The sequence below is a fragment of the Vicugna pacos genome, chromosome 22, assembly GCF_048564905.1.
Source record: "Vicugna pacos chromosome 22, VicPac4, whole genome shotgun sequence".
In the NCBI taxonomy this organism is placed as follows: Eukaryota; Metazoa; Chordata; class Mammalia; order Artiodactyla; family Camelidae; genus Vicugna; species Vicugna pacos.
Genome location: NC_133008.1, coordinates 18,515,234 through 18,536,842, shown reverse-complemented (window position 1 = coordinate 18,536,842; position 21,609 = coordinate 18,515,234). Strand labels below are relative to the sequence as shown.

General features: G+C 37.5%; 1 protein-coding gene across 2 annotated transcripts; it reads left to right on the top strand.

The window, feature by feature from the left end:
• The first annotated feature begins 164 nt into the window (after window positions 1–164).
• On the top strand, window positions 165–15,283 carry MAT2B (methionine adenosyltransferase 2 non-catalytic beta subunit). Of its 2 annotated transcripts, none has more exons than XM_006199007.4 (7): window positions 165–326; window positions 7,934–8,128; window positions 9,783–9,897; window positions 10,084–10,236; window positions 12,780–12,973; window positions 13,838–13,951; window positions 14,324–15,283. In XM_006199007.4, exons 1-7 carry the CDS (start codon window positions 297–299, stop codon window positions 14,492–14,494), a joined length of 972 nt encoding a protein of 323 aa, XP_006199069.1. In that variant the 5' UTR covers window positions 165–296; the 3' UTR covers window positions 14,495–15,283. The 2 variants fall into 2 exon arrangements, with proteins under 2 accessions (XP_006199069.1, XP_006199068.1); XM_006199006.4 differs by lacking the exon at window positions 165–326 and adding an exon at window positions 2,510–2,678.
• Window positions 15,284–21,609: the final 6,326 nt, after the last annotated feature.

The following is a 21,609-nucleotide window of genomic DNA, read 5'->3' as shown; positions in this document are numbered from 1 at the left end:
TTGGTTCTCCTAATGGTTTTGATAATAGACCCTCACTTGGTTGGCAATAAAACATGAAACTTCTCATTGGGTATTTTCAAGACTGCCACGAGGAATCAGCTGCCAGTTTACTGCAATGTGGAAAACTGCACGAGAGTCTGGGATTGGACTCAAAATGCTAATTTCAAAGGTCGAGTGAAGCTTCGGCTCACGTTTTCGCTTGCCGGCGCTCTCTGCAGGCAGAACAAAGACTCAGCCCGCGAAGGCGGAGGCTGAGACCCATCTCAAATCTGCTTTTCTGAGATAATTTTGGAATCATGCCTGAAATGCCGGAGAACATGGAACAGGTAAGAGCTAGCTATTCAAGAAAAGAAGCATTCTGGAGTTAGAGTTTCTTTAAAAGCATTCCAATGAACCTCTGGAAAAAACCGAAAGGGTGTGTTAAAAAGAATATAAATGGGTGTCATTCATTTCTTTAAAACATACTACTTTGGGACTTGGAAGAATAAAGCAACTTTAATTATTGACCCTTTACGGATAGCTCAGCTAAGTCTCAATTGACCAAAAAAGAAAAAAAAAGCAAAACAGAACAGCAGTTTCATTTATCAGATTAAATGTAGGGGACGGTTCTATTTAAATAACGATTTTATCTGTAGTTGTGTTCTCCAGCCTTTCGTTGTCTTGGCATGAACTGAATCTGCTAAGCGAACTTTTAGCTCCAGATTGCTCTCTTTAAATTTATATAATTAGCCACCACATGAACTTGGATATTGGCTGTATAGCAATGGCGTTTTTATTCACAGAGAAACTTTGATTTTCAAAAAGAATGATTAAAAACTATACATGAACATATGCCCCTAGAACCATACCCAAGTTTTACCTTGCAAGTATCAAACCAGATTCTCAAATGTAGACAAGTAAACTCTTTTTGTTCCTCACTTCAGATAAGGCTGATCTGAGAATCAAAATGCTAATTGCATATGCATGTCCTTAAATCATCTTCACGTTGAGCACTTAATTTTTTTTCCTAGTCAGATTAGATTGCATCACCTGTTGCAACTGGAAACTTTACAAAAATTCCCAGTTTTTAAGGGGGGGGGGGTGGTCAAGAGGATCTTGAATCCACCTCCCCCACTACTTACCCACACCTTTTCTTTGTAGTTGGCAGATTATGCACGGTTAGCCTTGGGGCATTCCTCTCGAGGACTCTAAATAATGCTAAATTGATTAGCAGCCTGGATCAAAACAAAAATTGAAAAGTAAGGGGCCTGAAGCTCTCTTCTGTTACTGTTCCAAAGAAACTATGCTTAACGCAAATAAGATGAGTTATTGTTGGGGGTTGGGTAGGAAGGAAAGTCATGGGACTCAGACGTGGAAAAACTTTTTGAAAGCTTGGTCTTTAGCTCTAAGATTAAACCAGAAAAGATTTATGAAAATAATTTTCAAAAAGATCCAAGCAGTAATGACTTTTGTGGACGACTTTTAAGGTCTTGGTGTATCCTGTGTGTTTGGACAAGAACACTCAAACTGTTCGGTGTAAAGTTGACGAACCCTACGCAGTCCATGCGCGGGTTTTTTCCCGAGTAAATTTCACAGGCATCCCGGTGGGCGGGGTATTTTTTTCGGTTTTGAACTCGAAGAGAAATCAGTTGCATGCTTGGTCAGCCTCAGTGCCTAGGGCTTTATCACTTTACAAAAGCGCGATACATATGGTGGAAGGTCCGGCGTTACTCTCTTCCCCTGGTTCCCTTAACTTTCGGTGGTAGCGGAGACTCGGCTCCTGTAGCCCAGTGTTGCAGCCTGTAAGGCTGTGCTTCTCAAAGGGTGGTCTTGTTTCCTGTTAAATTTTCTAAAATGCAGAGTCCCAGACTTGACTACCACAGCTCATTCAGCAGTTATTGGTGAAGTCCGAGAATCCGCGTTTCAAAGAGGCACCCAAATAATTCATCCCCCAGTCCCCCTACCCCTTTTTATTTTTAACTAGTTAAAAATAGTTTGACATCTTTGGAATTTCACACGTACTACTTTCTAGCATCTCAGAAAGACAAATGGGTTGTCGAGGTGTTAATGACTCAGAATGCCAACACTTTAATTTTTATTCCAGTCTCTTTCTAAATCTCTCAAAAAGCACTCAGAGCTCTAGAAATAATGTCCATTGTGCCTCCACCCCCTCGCCTCACCCCTCCCACCATGACTTTAAAATGCTTTCTCTCACTTTACGTATTACATGCCCAGTTGATTCTTAATGCATTGCGCACAGTCTATACACTTCAAAGTCCAGGCAATCCAGTTCAATGCTTACCTAGTCGAGAAGAAAAAACACAAAATAAACAACCCCCCGGCCCCCAAACAAAACTCGCATTCCCTTGCTTAAGGCCAGGGCCTTTGTGTTGTGTATCCCTTTAAGATTTGGCGCGTGGGCTGGGAGCGCCCGGAGCGCGCCCGCCCCCTTTCTGGGGCGTCGGCGGCGCGTGGCCAATCAGGGGTGCGGCCTTGGCAGCGGAAGCCGGAAGCGGTGAGCGGGGGCCGGTCCGGACCTAGGGGAGGCGGGCCGAGGGTGTCGGAGCTGCGGCCCGCGGTGATCCTGGGCTGGAGGAAGCGGCGGTCGCTGCGGCGGCGGCGCGAAGACGGCGGGCATGGTGGGGCGGGAGAAGGAGCTCTCTATACACTTTGTTCCCGGGAACTGCCGGTTGGTGGAGGTGAGGGACTCGGCCCGGGGTGAGGTGGGGTGGGATTGGTGGGGGGGATTGCGTCTTGAGAGAACCGATTGCGCGGAGGGGGAAGAGTCTGGTCGCGGGGGCTCCAGTGCTTTTCCAGACGCATCCTGCTCGCGTCGGAGGCCCCTGGAGGCGAGGGCGTCGCCGCCGAGTTTGTTTACCTCGGTGCACAGCCTTCTGTGCTTTCTTTTCCAGCCGCTGCGACAGGAAATGAGTCGGTCGGGTTTCATTTTCGAGTCTCCAGTCTCGCCTCCCAAGAACGAAGAGGGTTTTTCAGAACTGTTTCAGTTTTGATGCTTTATTAATTTATTTTTCATCCTTTGTTCGAATACCTCAATCGCAAGAGTTCGTATCTCTGGGAAAGAAGGGGCCAGGTGGCTCTTCAGAAATAACAGGGCTGGAGTTGAAAACTTATCGAACTCTTAGTTTATACGCGGGACTATGTTAAGCGCTTTACGTGCATTATTTACGTTAATCCTCATAACTGTGGGATAGTGTTTTTGCTTCATTTTGCAGATAAGAAAATTGAAGTTTAGAGGGCGAGTGCTTGGCCCAAGTTGATTCAGTAAGGTTGCAGCCGGAATTCAGCTACGGGTCTATTGGACTGTCCCAGGCATTGAACCAGGTTGCATAAAGGAATGCTATTACTTGTTTTTCTAGAGCCCCAATTGTCTTCTCTATTTCATTCCAGGACCCCCAGCATTCATCAATCCACAGAATATATCTGGCCCTGGAAATAAGAACGTTAATGCCCAGGTCGATATGTCTTGTGGATAAAAGAGAGGATATAGGTGATGGCTATTTTTGATAATACAAAATTTTTATGTCTCCAAAATGTAGCACATTTAGTGTTTTCAGATCACTTTGGGATTTGGGGGGTAAAGTTAGGCCAGATGGGCCGTTCAAACCTGTATATTCCTGTACTGCAACGAATGCTGAGTACATAACGTGACGTATTGTTTGTTTATATTTGTGCTTATGTGCATATATATGTATGTGTATAAAACTTAATTTTCACAATAGGCGCTCAGGAGACTAAATGAAAATGGGTTTTCCTTCATGAAAATGGGTTTTCCTTCGTTAAAATTGTACAGCCAAAAGCTTGGCACATATTTGCTGCTCTCAAAACTTGTAGAATTAAAACTCACTTGTGAGAATGAGGATTGTCTTATAGTTTATATTAGAGAAATAGACTGTAGTGGCTTCTGTTCATAATACTGGCTGTGGGCTACATTGGGGTGACAGTAGGAGTTAGACCAATGCCACTTAGGTGTCTTTAAAAAGTTTCTTAAGTTCGGGAGTGTCTACTCAGAGATCTGCCTCAAGGGGAATGTTGTGAGAATCAAATAAAGAAATGAATGTGAAACTTTGCCAAAATTAAGAGGTTCTAAAAATAGCAAAGCATTATTATATTTACCACTAAAGTGTAAGAAGAACCCACTTTAGATATTCGTGATCTTTCAACTCTTGACTTTTTCTAGGACTTTTTTAAAAATTGAAGTATAGTCAGTTACAAGGTGTTATTTCTCCAGGACATTTTTAGTACAAGTTAATCCAAGTGTGCTAAAGTAGAAACCACTGTCTCAGAGTGCTGTTTTGGACCACTTTAAAAGAGCCACTTATCTCCCATTGCCTGTACAACTTGGCATCATTTGATTAGATAGGACAAATAAGAGCTGCAGCTCTTCATTTGTTTATATGTATTTAATTTTTCTAGGATTTTCTTTTTTTTTTTTTTTGGTGTCTATAAATCTGGTCATCTGAAGTTACTGAATTCTGTACATCTAAGAGTTTATATGTTAAGAGGCATATATGCTCAGAGCAGCTTAAAGTGATGTTTGGAATTCTTGATCCATAAGAATGAAAATTGAGAAATAGACTTTTCAGGCAAACAAAATATTTTCAACTCTTTATTTTGCTTTGGGTTAAATGAACAGCTTGTTATTCTTCCATTCAGAGTTCCTTGAGGTGTTTGGACATTCCTGTGTTTTCCAGGAGTAATTTATAGAGTAATGGTCCAAAGTAATTTTTAGAGGAATATTTTCCACTTTTCAAAAAGAAAATAAATCAGAACTGTGCTTTAGGAAGCTTCAGGTAGAGTTCTGTTTATAGGAAGTCAAAAATAGAAGAGGTATTTTTGTTTGACCTCTTTTAATTTCAGAGCGATGCATATTTTCTTCGCCAACCACCAATAAACTTGCAGTGCAAATGAAAACATCTTGTTTTGGCTCCTATACTGGTGATAGAAAGTGCTCATTGAGTCTCTAGAGAGACCTATGTGAAAAGAGGAAAAGTTACTTTAAGTAAATGAAGCTTCTTTCACTGTATTCAGATCCCTCTGCGGTAAGGCTAATACAGAAAAGGTTAGAATTATAGGACTGGAAAACTGGAAGAGCCTTAGTCATCTTGTCCAGATGCCTCATTTCAAGAGTGAGGAGTTAAATCAGTAGAGATGGAGTAACTTCTCAGGGCCACGGTTTGTGACACAGCAGATTAAATTTAATTGTCATGAAACAAATAGAGACAAAACAGTATATATTTGGCTGGATGGTAGAAGCAAGAAGACCCAAGTTCTGGTCCCAGCTTTTTCCCTTTTACAGTGGGTAAAACCCTTAACATCTGTGGACTTAAGATTTCTCACTATGGAAGTAATATCTGCCCTGCCTGTCTAGTAAGACTATTCTTATGGTCGAAAGGTATGATGTGGGTTTATATAACACATTGAAATACGAAATTGTGCAGAATCATTTCTGTTTCAGAAAACGCTTGCACTTCACATCTTCGTTCTTTTAATATTGAAAATTCTTGACCACTGACATCTGACCACTAGGAAGCATGGACTGTTTCATATTTTCTTCTAGGGACCTTACATATTATCTCAGGGTATAAGGATGTAAGGTTGTATTTCTTTACACAATTGCCAACCTTTTGGAAAGTTAAATGTATTATATTCCTTTAAGAACCTTGCTGTGCTTGTAACATAATACTATATTTCATCAGCTGTAAGATGCTCTTGAATTCAATAAAATTACCTGGTCTCTTAGTTTAAGATGCACTAAAAAGCAAAAAACACTGCCAAACTGCAACATTTATAAGGTGTATCTTTATTTCATTCATTTAACAGAGATGATAAATGAGGAAAAAATGTGCTTTACCGAATCAGTGAAGTACACAGAAGTATTATATTACGATTTAGTAAACTTTGTGGTTACTACAAGCATGATGCTTATTCTTTGACTTCTTTTTCTAGTCTTCCTTTTTACAGGGGAAAAAAGGAAAGATGTTGTCGCTTCTAGAAAGATAGATGGCAGTTTTTTGGTTTGTTTGAATAAGAGCAGTTTATCTTTGGGGGTACCTTGGACTTTGCTGGAGTTCAGAATTACAGTTTTCAAAGTGCAGTTCCCGAATCACCACCGTCAGCCCCACCTGGAAACTTACTGCAGCTTATCCAGCCTCATCTCAGGTGTGCTGGGTCTGAAAGCCTCCCAGGTGATTCTGATCCCCACTGGATGAGGCCCGTGAACCACTGATCGAAAAGCTACCATCTCTTAGAGTGAACTAGAGTTGAGAAACTCAGAAAAATCAGATCATAGCTCTTTTATAGTATTTTTCCCAGGGATCTTTACAGTATTTATCCTGAATATATTGTTTTCTGATTATATCTCTGCTAGAGTTGGCATGTTTTAACCTCTTTACAATTACAGTCTTTGTAGAGCTGTTTCCTTGCCAGAATTCAAAGAAAATATTTTACTGGCTGAAATCCTTGTTTTCACAGATCAGTTGGCTTAGAGCCAAGTTTTGCGACCGAGAGCCTAATGAATTTTTCTTCAGTTTTTAAAATGTCTTGAAATTGATTGAAGCAAGGAAAAAAAATACCTTTAAGAATTTACCTTTATACTGTCTCTGTCAGCCCTTTCATTTCAGGGTTTTTCTATAGATAAAAATACCTGATTTGGGTGGACTTTTTTCTTTTTAAGTGTATAGTCTGCTAAGTTACTTAGCTGAATTAAGAGCTAGAGAGATCTTTGGTTATTATGTGCATATTTGAAGTTTTTAACAGTCTAGAGTTAGGTGACTATAACAGTGTTGGAAATAAAAAGGCCTCAAGTTGATAAAATTTAATAAAACTTTCTGTTGTTTTTTAATAGCAAATGTTGACTGAATTCTAGAGTTTATGAGGAAATTTTTGGTGTTATCTGTCTTGGGAAGAAGGGAAAGTTTTTTTGTTTTTTTTTAGGAAGGGAAAATTTTGAAGCTTTGCCTTGGAAACATAGTACTTAAATTGTTTGCTAAATAGTAGTTACTTTTAATTTGTGTGTGAAGAATTTTCCCTTTTTAACAATAGTAATACAATCAGTTTATATTTATTTTTTCCTTATCCTCTCTCTGTCTTTGTTACTTTTAACTGGATTCTATAGGTAAATTTAGAGTTAACACAGGAATATTTGCTAGTTTGGTTAAACTTAGAATATTAATGCTAAAAGGACCGAATTTATTTTTCCTCTACAGAAATGCCTGTGAAATGTGAATTCTCTAATTTGGATCTTTCAGAATATAAAAACATTAGGATTTGAAAGAAAACTTGGGAATAAAAGCTGAAGACCAAAAATGTTCACCTGTAAATACTTTGGCAGAATATAACCCATCTATTTAATCAGGCCATAAAATAAATTTCCTTAAAACTAATTGTGCATTTTTATAAGCAGAACCCACATAATTAAAATTGCTGTTCATTGTTCATTTGGACATCATTGATCGTAAAAATAAGATTTTCTATTACTAACACAGGAAACCTGAATATTTGACTAGGTAATACCTTGCAGTATTATCTTGGGTTCTTTTTTATGAGTAAGATTATTAATACTTTTTCTCTTTTCTTTTTCTCTTTTGTGTGTTCTTTTATTTTTTTAACATTTTTTATTGATTTATAATAATTTTACAATGTTGTGTCAATTCCAGTGTAGAGCACAATTTTTCAGTTATACATGGACATATATATATTCATTGTCACATTTTTTCCTCTGTGAGCTACTATTAATACTTTTTCTTAACTGATGTGCTTACTGGTGTTGTTTGATTAATCTTTGTCCTAACTTAAGGATTGGGGCAGATAATGGGACAGGAAGCAGACAATTTAGACCTGTAGTCTTGACATTTAGTCAATGATGATGGTGGCTCCTTTCGTTGAGAGAATATTTTCAAAGTAAGTAATCCTTTTCCTCTCCTTCACCTTTTAGGAGGAAGTTAACATTCCCAACAGGCGGGTTCTGGTTACTGGTGCCACCGGGCTTCTGGGAAGAGCCGTGTACAAAGAATTTCAGCAGAATAATTGGCATGCCGTTGGCTGTGGTTTTAGGAGAGCAAGACCAAAATTTGAGCAGGTTAATCTCTTGGATTCTAATGCGGTTCATCACATCATTTACGATTTTCAGGTATGGTTTGTTTTAACACATAAGTAAACGATTAAGAGTTGTCTGGATGATAAAAGGATGTTCTCTAGGAAGTTACCGTACTTAAGCTCTGACTTTACTAAGCAGTAGTAATACGTAACTTTCTTTTTTTTAATGTGCTTTTCTTTTTTTTAAGCATGACAAAGTATATGCCATTCTTAAGATTAGGTTGAAACATAGGTTGACAAAAGACAGAAAATGAAACATTTTATAAAAAGCTTATGTTTATGTAGTTTATGTAGTAAAGTTATGTTTCTGTTTATGAAGTACTTTCCTAAGTACGTTCAACACAAATGCTTTTTTAATTGAAATACAGTCAGTTTACAATGTTGTGCCAATTTTGGTATACAACATAATGTTTCAGTTATACATACATGTATTCGTTTTCATATTCTTTTTCATTATAGATTACTACAAGATACTGAATATAGTTCCCTATGCTGTATAGTAGAAACTTGTTTATTTTATGTCTAATAGTATCTGCAACTCTCGAACTCCCAATTTACCACCCCCTCCCCCGGTAACCATAAGTAGGTTTTCTATGTCTGAGTCTGTTTCTGTTTTGTAAATAAGTTCAGCAGATGCTTTTTTAATATTATCTGTAAACCTTACAACACTGCAAAACAGAAATTATCATTTCTGTTTTAGAGCTCACAAAGGCTCAGAGAGTTTAAATAGCTTGTTGGCCTTGGTCAGAGAAAAGGTTAAAAAAAAAAGTTTAGGTGCTAGTCCACTTCTGATCAAACTGGGAGTTTAAGTTCTCTCTAAAAATGTGATCCAGCAACACCTGCATCAGAATCACGTGGGAAACTTGTTCTTAGGTTTCACTCACAGAGATTTTAATTCAGTGAGTGCCTTTTAAGAAGCAACCCACCTTAACACCCATTTAAGTTTGAAAACAAGTTTGAGACCATGCTTCCTCAGGCAGTTGGGAGAAGGAGGAAGTGGGATATGTGGGACACTAGCCCTGCCTGTCACTGGTCTTCCCAAATCTTTCCTCTGACTCAGCTCCCCTGGGAAGTAGGTGCCTCCTTCTCTACAGAGGACCCTCTGTGTTCCTCTGTCTTGACTTCTGTCATGTGATATTGAAACAGTTTCGTAACATACCTGTCTTTTCCATTATATTGTGAAGTCCTTGGTCCTTGCGTAGTTCTTAGTATAAAGGTGGGATACTAAATGCTCAGCTGGGAATATAGTTTTTATGGATGGCTAATTTTCTTTAAATGATCTAAGAGATTTGAATTCATGAATCTAATTTGCAATCGATATTCCTCTCTGTTTATCAAAGATTTATTCAATATTTAGGCCACATTAATTACATACATTATAGCTCTTCCCTCCCATCCAGATTATGAGACAAAGTTTAATTTAGAAGTATAGTTGTTGACACAGTTTTGTCTGATGTTGCCTGCTAAGTTGCTCTTTCCTTTTCAGGGTCTATATATATCTTTAAGGAAGTTTGAACCTTGGAAAAGGGGAAGTGTGACAAACCTACATTAGAAGTTACAGTGATTTAGTTGAAGGAATGTTGATTTAATAAACATTTATCTGTGATTTAATTTACCTTTGGAAAGCTATAGTTCTTCTGTTTTATTTCTTTTTTGGGTTAAAAATAACACCAATGCTTAACTTCCAGCCCCACGTCATAGTACATTGTGCAGCAGAGAGAAGGCCAGATGTTGTGGAAAATCAACCAGATGCTGCTTCTCAACTTAATGTGGATGCTTCTGGGAATTTAGCAAAGGAAGCAGGTATTGATGACTTTATATAAAATCTTCATAAAATATTAAGTGATGACTGAGTTCATGAAGATGAAACTATTGTAGGTCACTTATGAGAGATCTGTTGTTATATAAGATGAATAAGCTGTTACAAATTCCAGTAAAGAGTAATGTCATGTAGTAATTTAATAGATTATTTTCTGTCTTTTTTTGTAGCTGCAATTGGAGCATTTCTAATCTATATTAGCTCTGATTATGTTTTTGATGGAACAAACCCACCTTATAGAGAGGAAGACATACCAAGTCCCCTAAATCTGTACGGCAAAACCAAGTTAGAGGGAGAAAAGGCCGTCCTGGAAAACAATTTAGGTAAGACACATCTCTTTAGCCCCTTGACTTTTTTTAAGGATTCCTTTCTGTGTACGATATATAGATATATATACAGAGATATGTTTTTAGTTTTTAAAAAAATCAGTCAAGGAACATAAATCATTGGAGAAAAACTAGAGAATGTAGTTAGTACAAAAGAAAAAAAAGTTTTAGAAATCCTGAAGACTTTATGAATCCTTCCAGACTTTTTCCAGTATCAGTGTATATATGAATATCATTGTAGATAGAAAACAAATCATATGGAACAAATTTTTGTAATCTTTTGAAAAACAGGTCAGTATCATTTTTCTTACATTGAGGTATTCTGTTATCTGTATGGTTTTTCTTTTTTTCTTACGTGTGTCTGTATATGTAGACATATGTAAATGTGCTGATAATAAAGAATATACTCTATTTGAAAAAAAAAATGAGAAAAAAATTTAGAATGGTGAAGAGTCCTCTTAATAATGCTCCCTCGAAGAGAGAAGCACCGCACGTGGTTATGTATGGAAGTATTTTTTTGTGAATTTTAAAATGTGCGCATGTTGTTTGTAAGCTGGTTTTTCTCCCCCAGCATATGTGCATCTCAGCCAGCATACGGAGCCAGCTCTGAGATACTGTATCAGTGGCTGTGTGATACTTGATGTAACGAGCCCCTACATTGCTGCCTTACATTGTCTGCATCCTGAGAAGCACCCCTCGTACACATAACCATACTAACACACGTTTAGGTGGAGTTTTTTTGTGTTACAAATTATCCTTCAGAAACCTTCCTTGAATACATATCAACATATGGCTGACTCTTGACCAACGCAGGTGTTAAGGTTTCCGACCCTCCCTCAGTCAGAAATTTACGGATAACTTTTTGCTCCGCAAAGACTTACTTACTAGTAGCCTGCTCTCGATTGAAGTCTTTCTTACCTACAGCATGAACAGTCCATTAACACAATTTGTGTGCCCTATGTATTATATGCTATTCTTCAAGTAAACTAGAGAGAAGAAAATATTAAGAAAACCGTAAGAGAAAATACATTCAGTATCGTACCGTGTCGCTACCGTACATTTACATTGCCTACTTACAAGATGAAGTGTCCATCAGTGACTACATCAGTGCTGTCTGATGATACAAAACACTGTAGGTGTTACTCATATTACTAACTCTAGACTTCAGAAATGACAAGATAATGTGAGAAGGAATTCATGCTTAGTTAAAGGTGTAATGATACGAAGCAGTGATACGGTTGCTTCTTGGTAACCTGGTGTAATTGATCTGATCGCTTCACAGTAGCCTCGCCTATACACTGATGAATCGTTACACAATTATTATGGCGCGCAGTATTATAGTTACATTCGTAATACAGTATTGGGAACGCTATTACTTTTTTTTTTTTTTAAACCACTTACCTGTGACAATAGGCTGATAGGCAGTTTCTCCAATTACAGGAGAGAAGAGAGACATACTGTATGGTCATGTCATTGTCTGAAAACAATAGAACAATATGAAAACGAGCACATTATTTTATATTAAATGTCACTCACCTTATGCCCCTGTAAAGATAGGCTGTCCACTTCTGTACAAGTCTTGTGCGTGGTGTTTTCTACGTGTTTACGTGTGTGTATTTATTGAAAAAAATCTGCATACAGGTGGACCCACACAGTTCAAACCTATGTTGTTCAAAAGTTACCTTATACACTTGTCTGATAAGTCAATTTAATTTAAAAGCTCTTGTTGAATTTCGATTAAACTGTTAATTGTCTAATCTGTTGTAACCTCTCAGTATTGACCAAAATAAAATCTAAATACTTCATAATTCCTGCATCAGTGGTTTCAAGAACTATGTGGTGAACCTTCATATGCGCTTTACACAGATTCACCAGTTGTTATGTTTTAACACGGGTTTTATACATAACATTTTTTTTTCTTCCAGAACTCATAGAGAATTAGTTGAATTTCACCCCAAAATACTTCACCATGTTATTTTCTAACAAAGATGTTCTTCACGTAATTACAATGCAGTTACCACATTCAGGAAATTTAACATTAATACAATACATAGTCCATATAGGGATTTTCCCAGTTGTCCCAATAATGTCCTTTATTGCATTTTTTAAAATATATTTTTATGGAAGTATGGTCAGTTTACAATGTTGTGTCAGTTTCCGGTGTACAGCACAGTGCTTCAGTCATAAAGGAACACACATATATTCGTTTTCATATTTTTCACGCATTTTAATTTTCTAATCTAGGATACAGTCAGTGATCACTTGTTGCATTTAGTTATCATGATCAGTTTTATTTTTAGCGGCCATAATAATGAAGAAATGTACAATCAATATGATGACAAGAATACCTCAAATGACAGACATTTAAAAGTATTCAGGATCACATTTGTTGAATAGGCATTATTACAGGTGAGCTGTGTCATTTTGGTGCAATGCAAGTTTTCTGCTAGGATGCTGTTTACATCCATGTACCTTGATCTTACATCGAGACTTCAGAACTAATCAGCTTTAAAATATTATCTGCTTTTATTAATCTCTAGGAGCCGCCGTTTTGAGAATTCCTGTTCTGTACGGAGAAGTTGAAAAGCTTGAAGAAAGTGCCGTGACGGTTATGTTTGATAAAGTGCAGTTCAGCAACAAGTCGGCCAACATGGACCACTGGCAGCAGCGGTTCCCCACACACGTCAGAGATGTAGCCACGGTGTGTCGGCAGCTAGCAGAGAAGAGGATGCTGGTGAGAATCTAAGTGCTTCTTTAAAACCACGCGGAGACCAAACAAAAGTAGTTCAGACAGAAGGTTGTTACTCATAAATAATAAAAATAGTATGCTTTTGTGTTTGATTTTATTTCTCAAATATTGTAGACCCCATCTGCCATCATTTTTTTATTGGAAGATAACTGAAAACTTGTTTTTTCTTCAAGTAACAAAATAATCTAATGTCTTTTAAGAAGTTAGTCTATTTAAGATCTAGGTAATGGCAAAAAAGAATCTACAGAGGAATTTATCATTTTAGCCACTCTAAGAATAGTTCATAATTTTTTAAGATATTTGAATATTTTAAGTATTTGAAAAAGTTGGAGCTAAATAGAATGTTCATAGAAAGATTAGAGACTGATTTATTTTAGAATATTAGTAGTATGACTAATTTTTGAAACATCAAAATGTATGTATTTTTTAAATATGTACTATGGCAGTATTTAAGGGTGTTATTTCTAATTAACTCATCTTGAAAAAATGGTTCTGTTTGGTTTTAGTCTTAACCTTCTTAGGATAATTAAAAATACTCATTAAATTGACCTGTGTTTCCATAAAATTCTGTAAGCATTTTTAGGATTGCCACTAAATAAAATTGGAGCCACTTACATTTTTATTTTAAAAAATTCTTAAGGCTAAATTCTAGAAATTGCTTTTCATGTTTAACTAAGGATATTTCTAGGAATTTGATTTTAGATATCTTATGTAGAGCATTCCAGAAAGGAGCGATACATTTTATTTCCTGGACCTTTTAAAGTTAGTTTTCTTGTCAAACCTGCCATTCCACTCAACTCAAAAAGTTTGAAAGCATTTTGAGTTTTTTGTGTCTTGTGTCCTTGTTAGGATCCATCAATTAAGGGAACCTTTCACTGGTCTGGCAATGAACAGATGACTAAGTATGAAATGGCGTGTGCCATTGCAGACGCCTTCAACCTCCCCAGCAGCCACTTACGACCTGTAAGTACATGGCATTTAAAACCTTCTTACTTACGTCCATCACGATGGCATGTATTACTGATAACATTCTTGTTGTGTGGAAGTGTTGGATAACTTCATTTTCCAGAACAAGCAAAGTGAATTTGCTTGTATGTTGGCAGTTTGTCTGGTTACTTTTCTCTAAATTACCATGTAAAAAGAAGGCCCTGTGTATTGTTGAAGTTTATAGAAAAAGTATTGTCTTGCCTGTAGCAGACACTTTGTTTATTTTTCCCAAGGATCAAATCCAACTTCTTGCATCGAGGGCAAGAGGGCAAAGCGAAGTAGAGAATCTAAATAAACCTCAGCATGTGGCTTTTCACTTAGTTTTGATATTCTGTTCTTGTTTCATAGATAACTGACAGTCCTGTCTTAGGAGCGCAGCGTCCCAGAAATGCGCAGCTGGACTGCTCCAAATTGGAGACCCTGGGCATTGGCCAGCGAACACCGTTTCGAATTGGAATCAAAGAGTCACTCTGGCCTTTCCTCATTGACAAGAGATGGAGACAAACGGTCTTTCATTAGAGTGTGTGTGGTGGTGGTTTTGTTTGTTTTTGTTTTTTGTTTTTTAACGAGAAGTATAGTATGTGGCACTTTTTAAAGAAAAAAAGGAAATAGTTTTGTATGAGTGCTCTTTAATTGTGACTCATGATCTTTCAGGTAAATGATGCTCTTGCACTGGTGAAATTGTCTAAGGAAACGAAGGGCAATACTGCCTTTTTTGAAGTAACGATTTTTCTGTTTATCATTTTGTTCTGGCTTAATTTGCTGTTTGAATATAGTAAATTATGATTCTTAAATACTGGAGAGCCAGGATGAAACAGATCTGCTGTAGACTCTTTGTTTTTGTTTTTGTTTTTTTGGATGAAATATATTGTTCATTCCTAGAAATAACCTCTACATTTTCAGGACTTTTGCAACCGTTGATCCTTTTAAAGTGAGTTAAATAGTATAAAAAATCATTGGTGTTCATTGTTTGATTTGCTTGAGCTCAGATCAAAATGTTTGAAGAAAGAAACTTTATTTTTGCAAACGTAAGTGCAGTTTTTATGCTTGAGATATTTCCACGTGTTATGTATATCGGAACTCCTGCAGCTTGATGCCTCCTGCTTTTGTAGTGGTGTGTGGTGAGCACTTGAGAGAGAGAGAGAGAGAGAATGTGTGTATGTATTTTTTAAATATATATAAAACTGTCCTTTTCACTCCATGTCACTTAAGTGATATTTCATATGTGCGGTATACTAATAGTAATGGGCCTTGTAAGTCTTTTGACCATTCATGAGTAATAATAAATATGTACTGCTGGCATGGTAATGCTGAGTTTTCTTGTATTTACTTCTCTTTTTTAAATGTAAGGGCCAGGGGGGAGGGTATAGCTCAGTGGTGGAGCACATGCTTAGCATGCACAAGGTCCTCAGTTCAGTCCCCAGTACCTCCATTAAAAAATAAGTAAATCATCTAATTACCCCCCCCAAAAAAAAAACCTCAAGAAAAATGTAAGGGCCAGGTGTCTAAACTGTTATTTTGTTACTTTACTTTAAAAATTAACTTCTTACCATGTAACATCTGATGTGTACAAGAGACTATAGTTAGTATGTATTAAGATAGCAAAATGAACACTGGTGGACCCACCCCTTGAAGTCTAGAATGTTACAGATAACCTGTTGATTTCTTTTTTTAATGAAAAGTAACTGTGTACTCTTGTAATAATATTTACATAGAATGTTCTTTTTGAAGAATGCAGAGTATCTCAATGTGTTTTCTGTCCTAAGTAATATTCAGGTTATCTTAGTCTCAACAATATTTTTGGTCCTTAGGAAACAGAAGGGTAGAGCAACCAGTGACATGAGGCTTCCATCAGAGTTCAGTGCAAATCCTGGTGTCAGACTTTCCCACGTCCTTTGGGGAGTATTCTTTCCCTAGATTATGATCTTATTCTCTCATTCGACAAAAAGTATTTGTTCCTAATTTCCTAATTTACTTAGAATTTGAAAGGATCAGATTTGGGTGATTTGGTTAAAGCAGCAGTTCCCACACCACGCTGTTTTATTATTAACTAGGGAAATTTTACTGATACCTGAGCCCTATCCTGGACCCGCTGAAATAGAATTTCTGAAATTGATGCCTACTGATGGAGTTTTTAAATGTCCCACAAGTGCTTCTAAGGCAGCCAGCCTGGCATTTGTCTTTGGCAACCAGTGAGGCATTCTGGTTTCTTGTCCAAGTTACTTCATTTCATATAGTACAAAAGTCAGATTCTCAGAGTAAAAAATCCTTTCCTCTTTCTTTAGCTCCCTGTTTCTCATCTGTGGAAGAAACCAGTGTAGGTCAGATAGACCCTGGCATGTTCCTCCTAGAGGCATTCTACCTAAAGAAGAATACACTCTCACAGTGTCCATGTGTTTTTACTCTCAGCAGCCCCTCTTTATTTACATAGAGTAGTAACACAGTATATATTTTTCTGCACTTTCTTTTCATTTAATATATATGCCTTGGAATTTATATAGTTGCAAAGAATTTCCTTTTTTTTTTTTTTCCCTGTTCATTTTGAAATTTCAGTTCCTAGGGAATGTTGGCATGATACCATACAGTTTACCTGTATTCCCCCTTTCGGGTTCTCCAATTTTCAGCACTTCGCTGCATTTATCCTATCATTTTCTCTTTCTCTCTCTACACAGATACACATGATCTTGCGTAATTTTTTCCCTGAACCATTTAAGAGTAGATTGGAGTCATGATACCTACTCACCTATTTAGTATATAAAGTCAAGTGTATTTTTTATTGTTATTTTTTAGGGGGGATGGGGGATCATTAGGCTTATTTATTTTAATGGAGGTACAAGGAATCAACCCAGGACCTCGTGCATGCTAAGCACACACTCTATCGCTTAGTATCACTTAGCTATATCCTCTCCTGGCTTCTTGTGTACATTTTTTAAAAGTAAGACTACACTTCCATGTAACTCCTTCATATAACCATCGAAGTCAAGTAGTTAACATGGATATCATATTATCATTTAATCCGTAGACCCTGTTCATGTTTTGTCCATTGTCCTAATGATGTCCTTTACAACGCTGCCCAGGCCAGAATTACTTATGACATTTGTTCTCCTGCTTTAGCTTCAGAATCTAGAATCGTTCTTTGGTCTATTTTTCTCTTTCATGATCTTGACATTTTTGATGTCTCTTTATGTAAGAAAGCATATATTCACATTGATGCCTCCACTTCTAGTATTGCTCCACAGGGTTTATCTTGGCTTCCTTCCCTCCTCTTATAGTTTGTAGTTCCTTTGTTTGACAGTGAAGAACCTAGTGCCCACTATTCTCAACATACTCATTTGCTCATCTGTAAGGACCATTTTTCCCATCACACCAAGTTCCCCCTGCTCCCCTCACCACGCAGGCCTCCATGAGCCAGTTGAGTATCCTTGACCCCTGGGCCCTGGCGTGGATGCCAGTGACCATGTGCCCCCTCCCAGCCCACGAGGCACTGCACCAACAGGCCACCATGAACCAGAAGAGCACCAAAACTAGTTATTCTTTCATGGCGGGGTTTATTCTCTTGTATCAGTGAGTGACTCACAGTTTTTAATCAGTTTCTAACAGATGTGCTTTTGGTTGTGTGGAATTTTTTTTGGGGGGGGGGTGTTATTTGGTTTACTTATTTCTTACTTTTTTAATGGAGGTACTGAGGATTGAACCCAGGACCTCATGCATGCTAAGCATGCGCTCTACCACTGAGCTATATACTCTCCTCTGGTTGTGTGGAATCTTTAGAGCATGTTTTTATTGGGCCCAGTGTCTAAAACTTTCAAGTTTGTGGGACTTGATGTTCTGTTGTCCACCCACAGATTGTACCTATAAGCTCACGTATATGCTACAGGTCTTGAATGGGTGTCAGTCTGTGAAATAGGAGTGAATTCAGGAAAAAAAATTTGTTACCAAAATCGGAAAACTGCTTGAGATATGGACCTGAATGAGGAAAAGAATGCATTGTAAATATTTTTTAATCAGACAATTTTTATGTTACATACTTGACCTAACACTGTCCAACCTAAAGGTATTTGCTTATTTCACATTTTTTGTATATATATTTTTATTGAAATATAGTCAGTTCACACTGTGTCACATGGGTTTTAATACAAAATAATAATCATTTCAGCCACTTTCAGAAGGAAATAAGGAAATATCCAACTTGCCAATTTGCCAAAACCTTTGTAATAAATTACTATTGGAATCTGAATTAAATTCTGTCTGTTTGAAAACCTTATCATTAGCAGTCCTCTTCTGCAGTGAGCATACTTTTACATTTGAAAATAAATTTTAGAAGATTTCAAAGAAGATAGATTATTTTTGTAACCTGTTTTAGCCTGACAACTTCTGAAAGTTCTGTATTTTGCCACACAAATGGCAAGATACATGACTTTATATGCATGTACTTTTATACCTGGAAAATGGATAAATCAAAATTCATGTATTTATTTGAAGATGATGTATATCAAAAGATGGCCATGAAATTGCTCAGCTCATACTCATGATTGTTCGGCATTCCATGGTCCCCATCTTCATTCTAATTTTTGAAAAGCATACTACATGTTATTGAGCAATTCCAATTTTTCCCTAGTTTATTACAGAACTCAAAAATGTTGCCTTTGAAACATCAACTTGAGTTAGAGGCTTCAAAATTTTTTAATATGAGATGTTAAAACTTACCCAGAAGTCAAACACTTGGGCATGTTGAAGGGCAGAGAATAATTTCTTACTCTCCTTATGCTGTATCACCCCTAGACTATGTGCTTAGTACATATTAAGTCGTTGGATAGTTGAAAGAGTGATGAGGGTCTTGCCTTCAGATCATTGTTCTTCTGTGGTTAGAGTTCACAGTGAAACTAGAAGACCAGGATGGATGATGGAAAAAATATGTGCTTTGTGAGCTAACACCATATGAAATGGTACCATCGTCTGTCTAGTTTGATAACGTGTCTCTCAGCGGCACGAAGGAAAGTCATCTTTCATAATGTCAACCTCTAAATATTCCTGAGTTCTTAATGACTCAGTACAGATCCATCATCCATGATCCACTTAAGTCTGCCAACCAGTTTATTTAATTTTATCATTTTGGAGTATCTTTTAGTTGAAAAGATCTAACCATTCCTTGAACTCCCATGGACTTCTTATTACAGACTGCCAAGGCTAAGCTTTAAAATTGATAATCATCAATTTGCCAATTTCTGCCAAGAGCAAATTTTGGGGAGATGGTTAAGGGTCAGCATGCATCTTAATATTGTTGATCTAAAACAAAGCTAATGATTTTCATTCTTTACCCACCGTCCCAGTCAGTGTTCTTAAGTTAATAATGTCAGATTCCTGAAAGGACATTAGAGTCTTTATATTTTCCATTTGTGAGACATAATCTAATTTGATTTTAGCAAGCAGTAATTTGAGTTTCCATTGCACAGGGTGGTACTGACTAAATGCTAATTGATAATCCAAGTAATATGGAATTTCTTGTATTTGGGCACTACAAAGATGACCTGGGTGCCAGAACAGGGTATTATCCTTTGGACCGCCTAGTGGTTTTCTGGGCGCCTTTAACAAATTACCACCAACATAGTGGCTTAAACAACACAAATGGTATTATCTCGCAGTTCTGTAGGTCAGAAGTCTGGCACAGGTCTCACTGGACTAAAATCAAAGTTGTCTCCAGGTTGCATTCCTTTCCGGAGGCTCTAGGGAAGAATACGTTTCCTGCTTGTTTAGGTAGTTGATAGAATTCAGTTTCTTGCATCTGTGGGAATGAGGCCCCCGTTTTGTTGCTGGTTATAAACTGAAGGTTGTTCCCAACTCCAAGAGGCCACCACATTCTTTGGCTTGTGGCCTCCTCCCTCCGTCTTCAAAGCCAGCAGCAGGCAGTTGAGTCCTCACATTGAATCTCTCCAACCCTTCTGTCTCATCTCTCCCTAACCACAGTCAGGGAAGCTTTTCCAGTTTTTAAGGACGCATCTTAAATGGGTGTCTCCCAGTGATGGAGGATAATCTCCCCATCTCAAGGTCACTAGCCTTAATCACATCTACAAAGTCTATTTTGCCATGTAAGTTTCTAAGGGTCAGGATATAGACAGCTGTGAGCAACCATAATTCTATACACCGTATACGTTAGATGCAGTTCTGTAACTAAAATATGACATTATTTAGAATTGGCAGCTTGAAAACTCAAGGTAAAAAGGTTCTCCTAAAATGAATGTGTTCCATTATTTGCTTAAATTGTTAAACAGAAGGTTGCAGGAGCACAACCAACTTTTGATAGCATTTCTTCTCCTCCCCAAATTTGGTTATTTTATTTTTCCTTTAATCTTTGGTTAGAACTCTTTAGAATAACAAAGACTGTACTTTTGTCCATTTGTAAATAATGACTGGCATCTGCCCCCGCAGGTGACAGCCACTGCAATGGGGCAGATAAAGATGGGGCAATTTCTTCTTGCTATTCATAGGCACTGCCATTTAAATGGAAACCAATTAAAACAGAGATACTGAATGGCTTCAGAGGTAAATGTTGCCTTTCTTTGCTATCTCCTACCCAGAAACTTCAGCATGTGATCCTTAGACAGACTGGCAATATTGTCTACTGTCTTTTATCATCCTCCAAAAAGCAGTTGATTATCTTGGAAGGGCTTCAGAAGCAATTAAGAAAATCCCTTATGTCAAGTTACATCTCAGAAAGGACAAATTAGATGTATGGGGAAATGTCCTGATAAAGTACTCAAGAAATAATGAATCTGTGTACAATTTGTAATTGCTCCTACAAAAAATTTACAACATAAAAGGGGCTGTTAACCTGAGACTGGAAGCTCAGAGACGGTTTTTTTTTTTCATTACAAATGCAAATGCCTTAGGAAATTGAGCCCAGAACATTTTTTTTAAATGTCCAAAATGTAATTCAAAACATTGTTTATTACATTTCTGTCCTGGCTCTTTATTGCTTCACACGCTTCTTTATAAATGCTGATTTTTAAGCCAGCAGGTCTGCAATGCAAAAATGGCAGATGTGACTCACTAATGTGGAGCAGGTCCTAAAGGGCAGCTCTGCTCCACAACAAAAGGTCAGGGTTAGCACCAGTGCCAGGAGAGGAGGGTGATGGATGGTGATTGAAAAGGCATTTAGTTGTTAAGTGTCCATGAGCTTATTTATTGCATTTGGTTTCTACTTTATGCATTAAAGATAGACAGATGATCTTCGATCTGCATAACCCCATCCCCGCGACAACAGAACCATGCAGGCTCCATGGATGGCTGATAATGAGTTGGTGGGGACAAGGGTTGATGGACTGGGAGCTGAAGGCTGGGGATACTGTCAAAAATAGGCATCATCTAGATAGAATACTTTTATCACAATGCTGGGAAATTCAAATGCAATTTCCTTCCCTTATGAACTGCTATTCCCCTCTGAGTAAAGTGATTTTCAACTGTCTCGAACCACTTGGATTTTGTCCTCCATTTCCTAACTTTTGAAGTATGGGTCTACCGGTTGCTGATTCTCCTCCTGTGATAAACACTGGTGAGTGGGAAGTTATTAGAAGGGTATTATACAATATTCATAGACCATGTTTTATTTGTGAAGTGTTTGAAGGTCTCTTAAATAC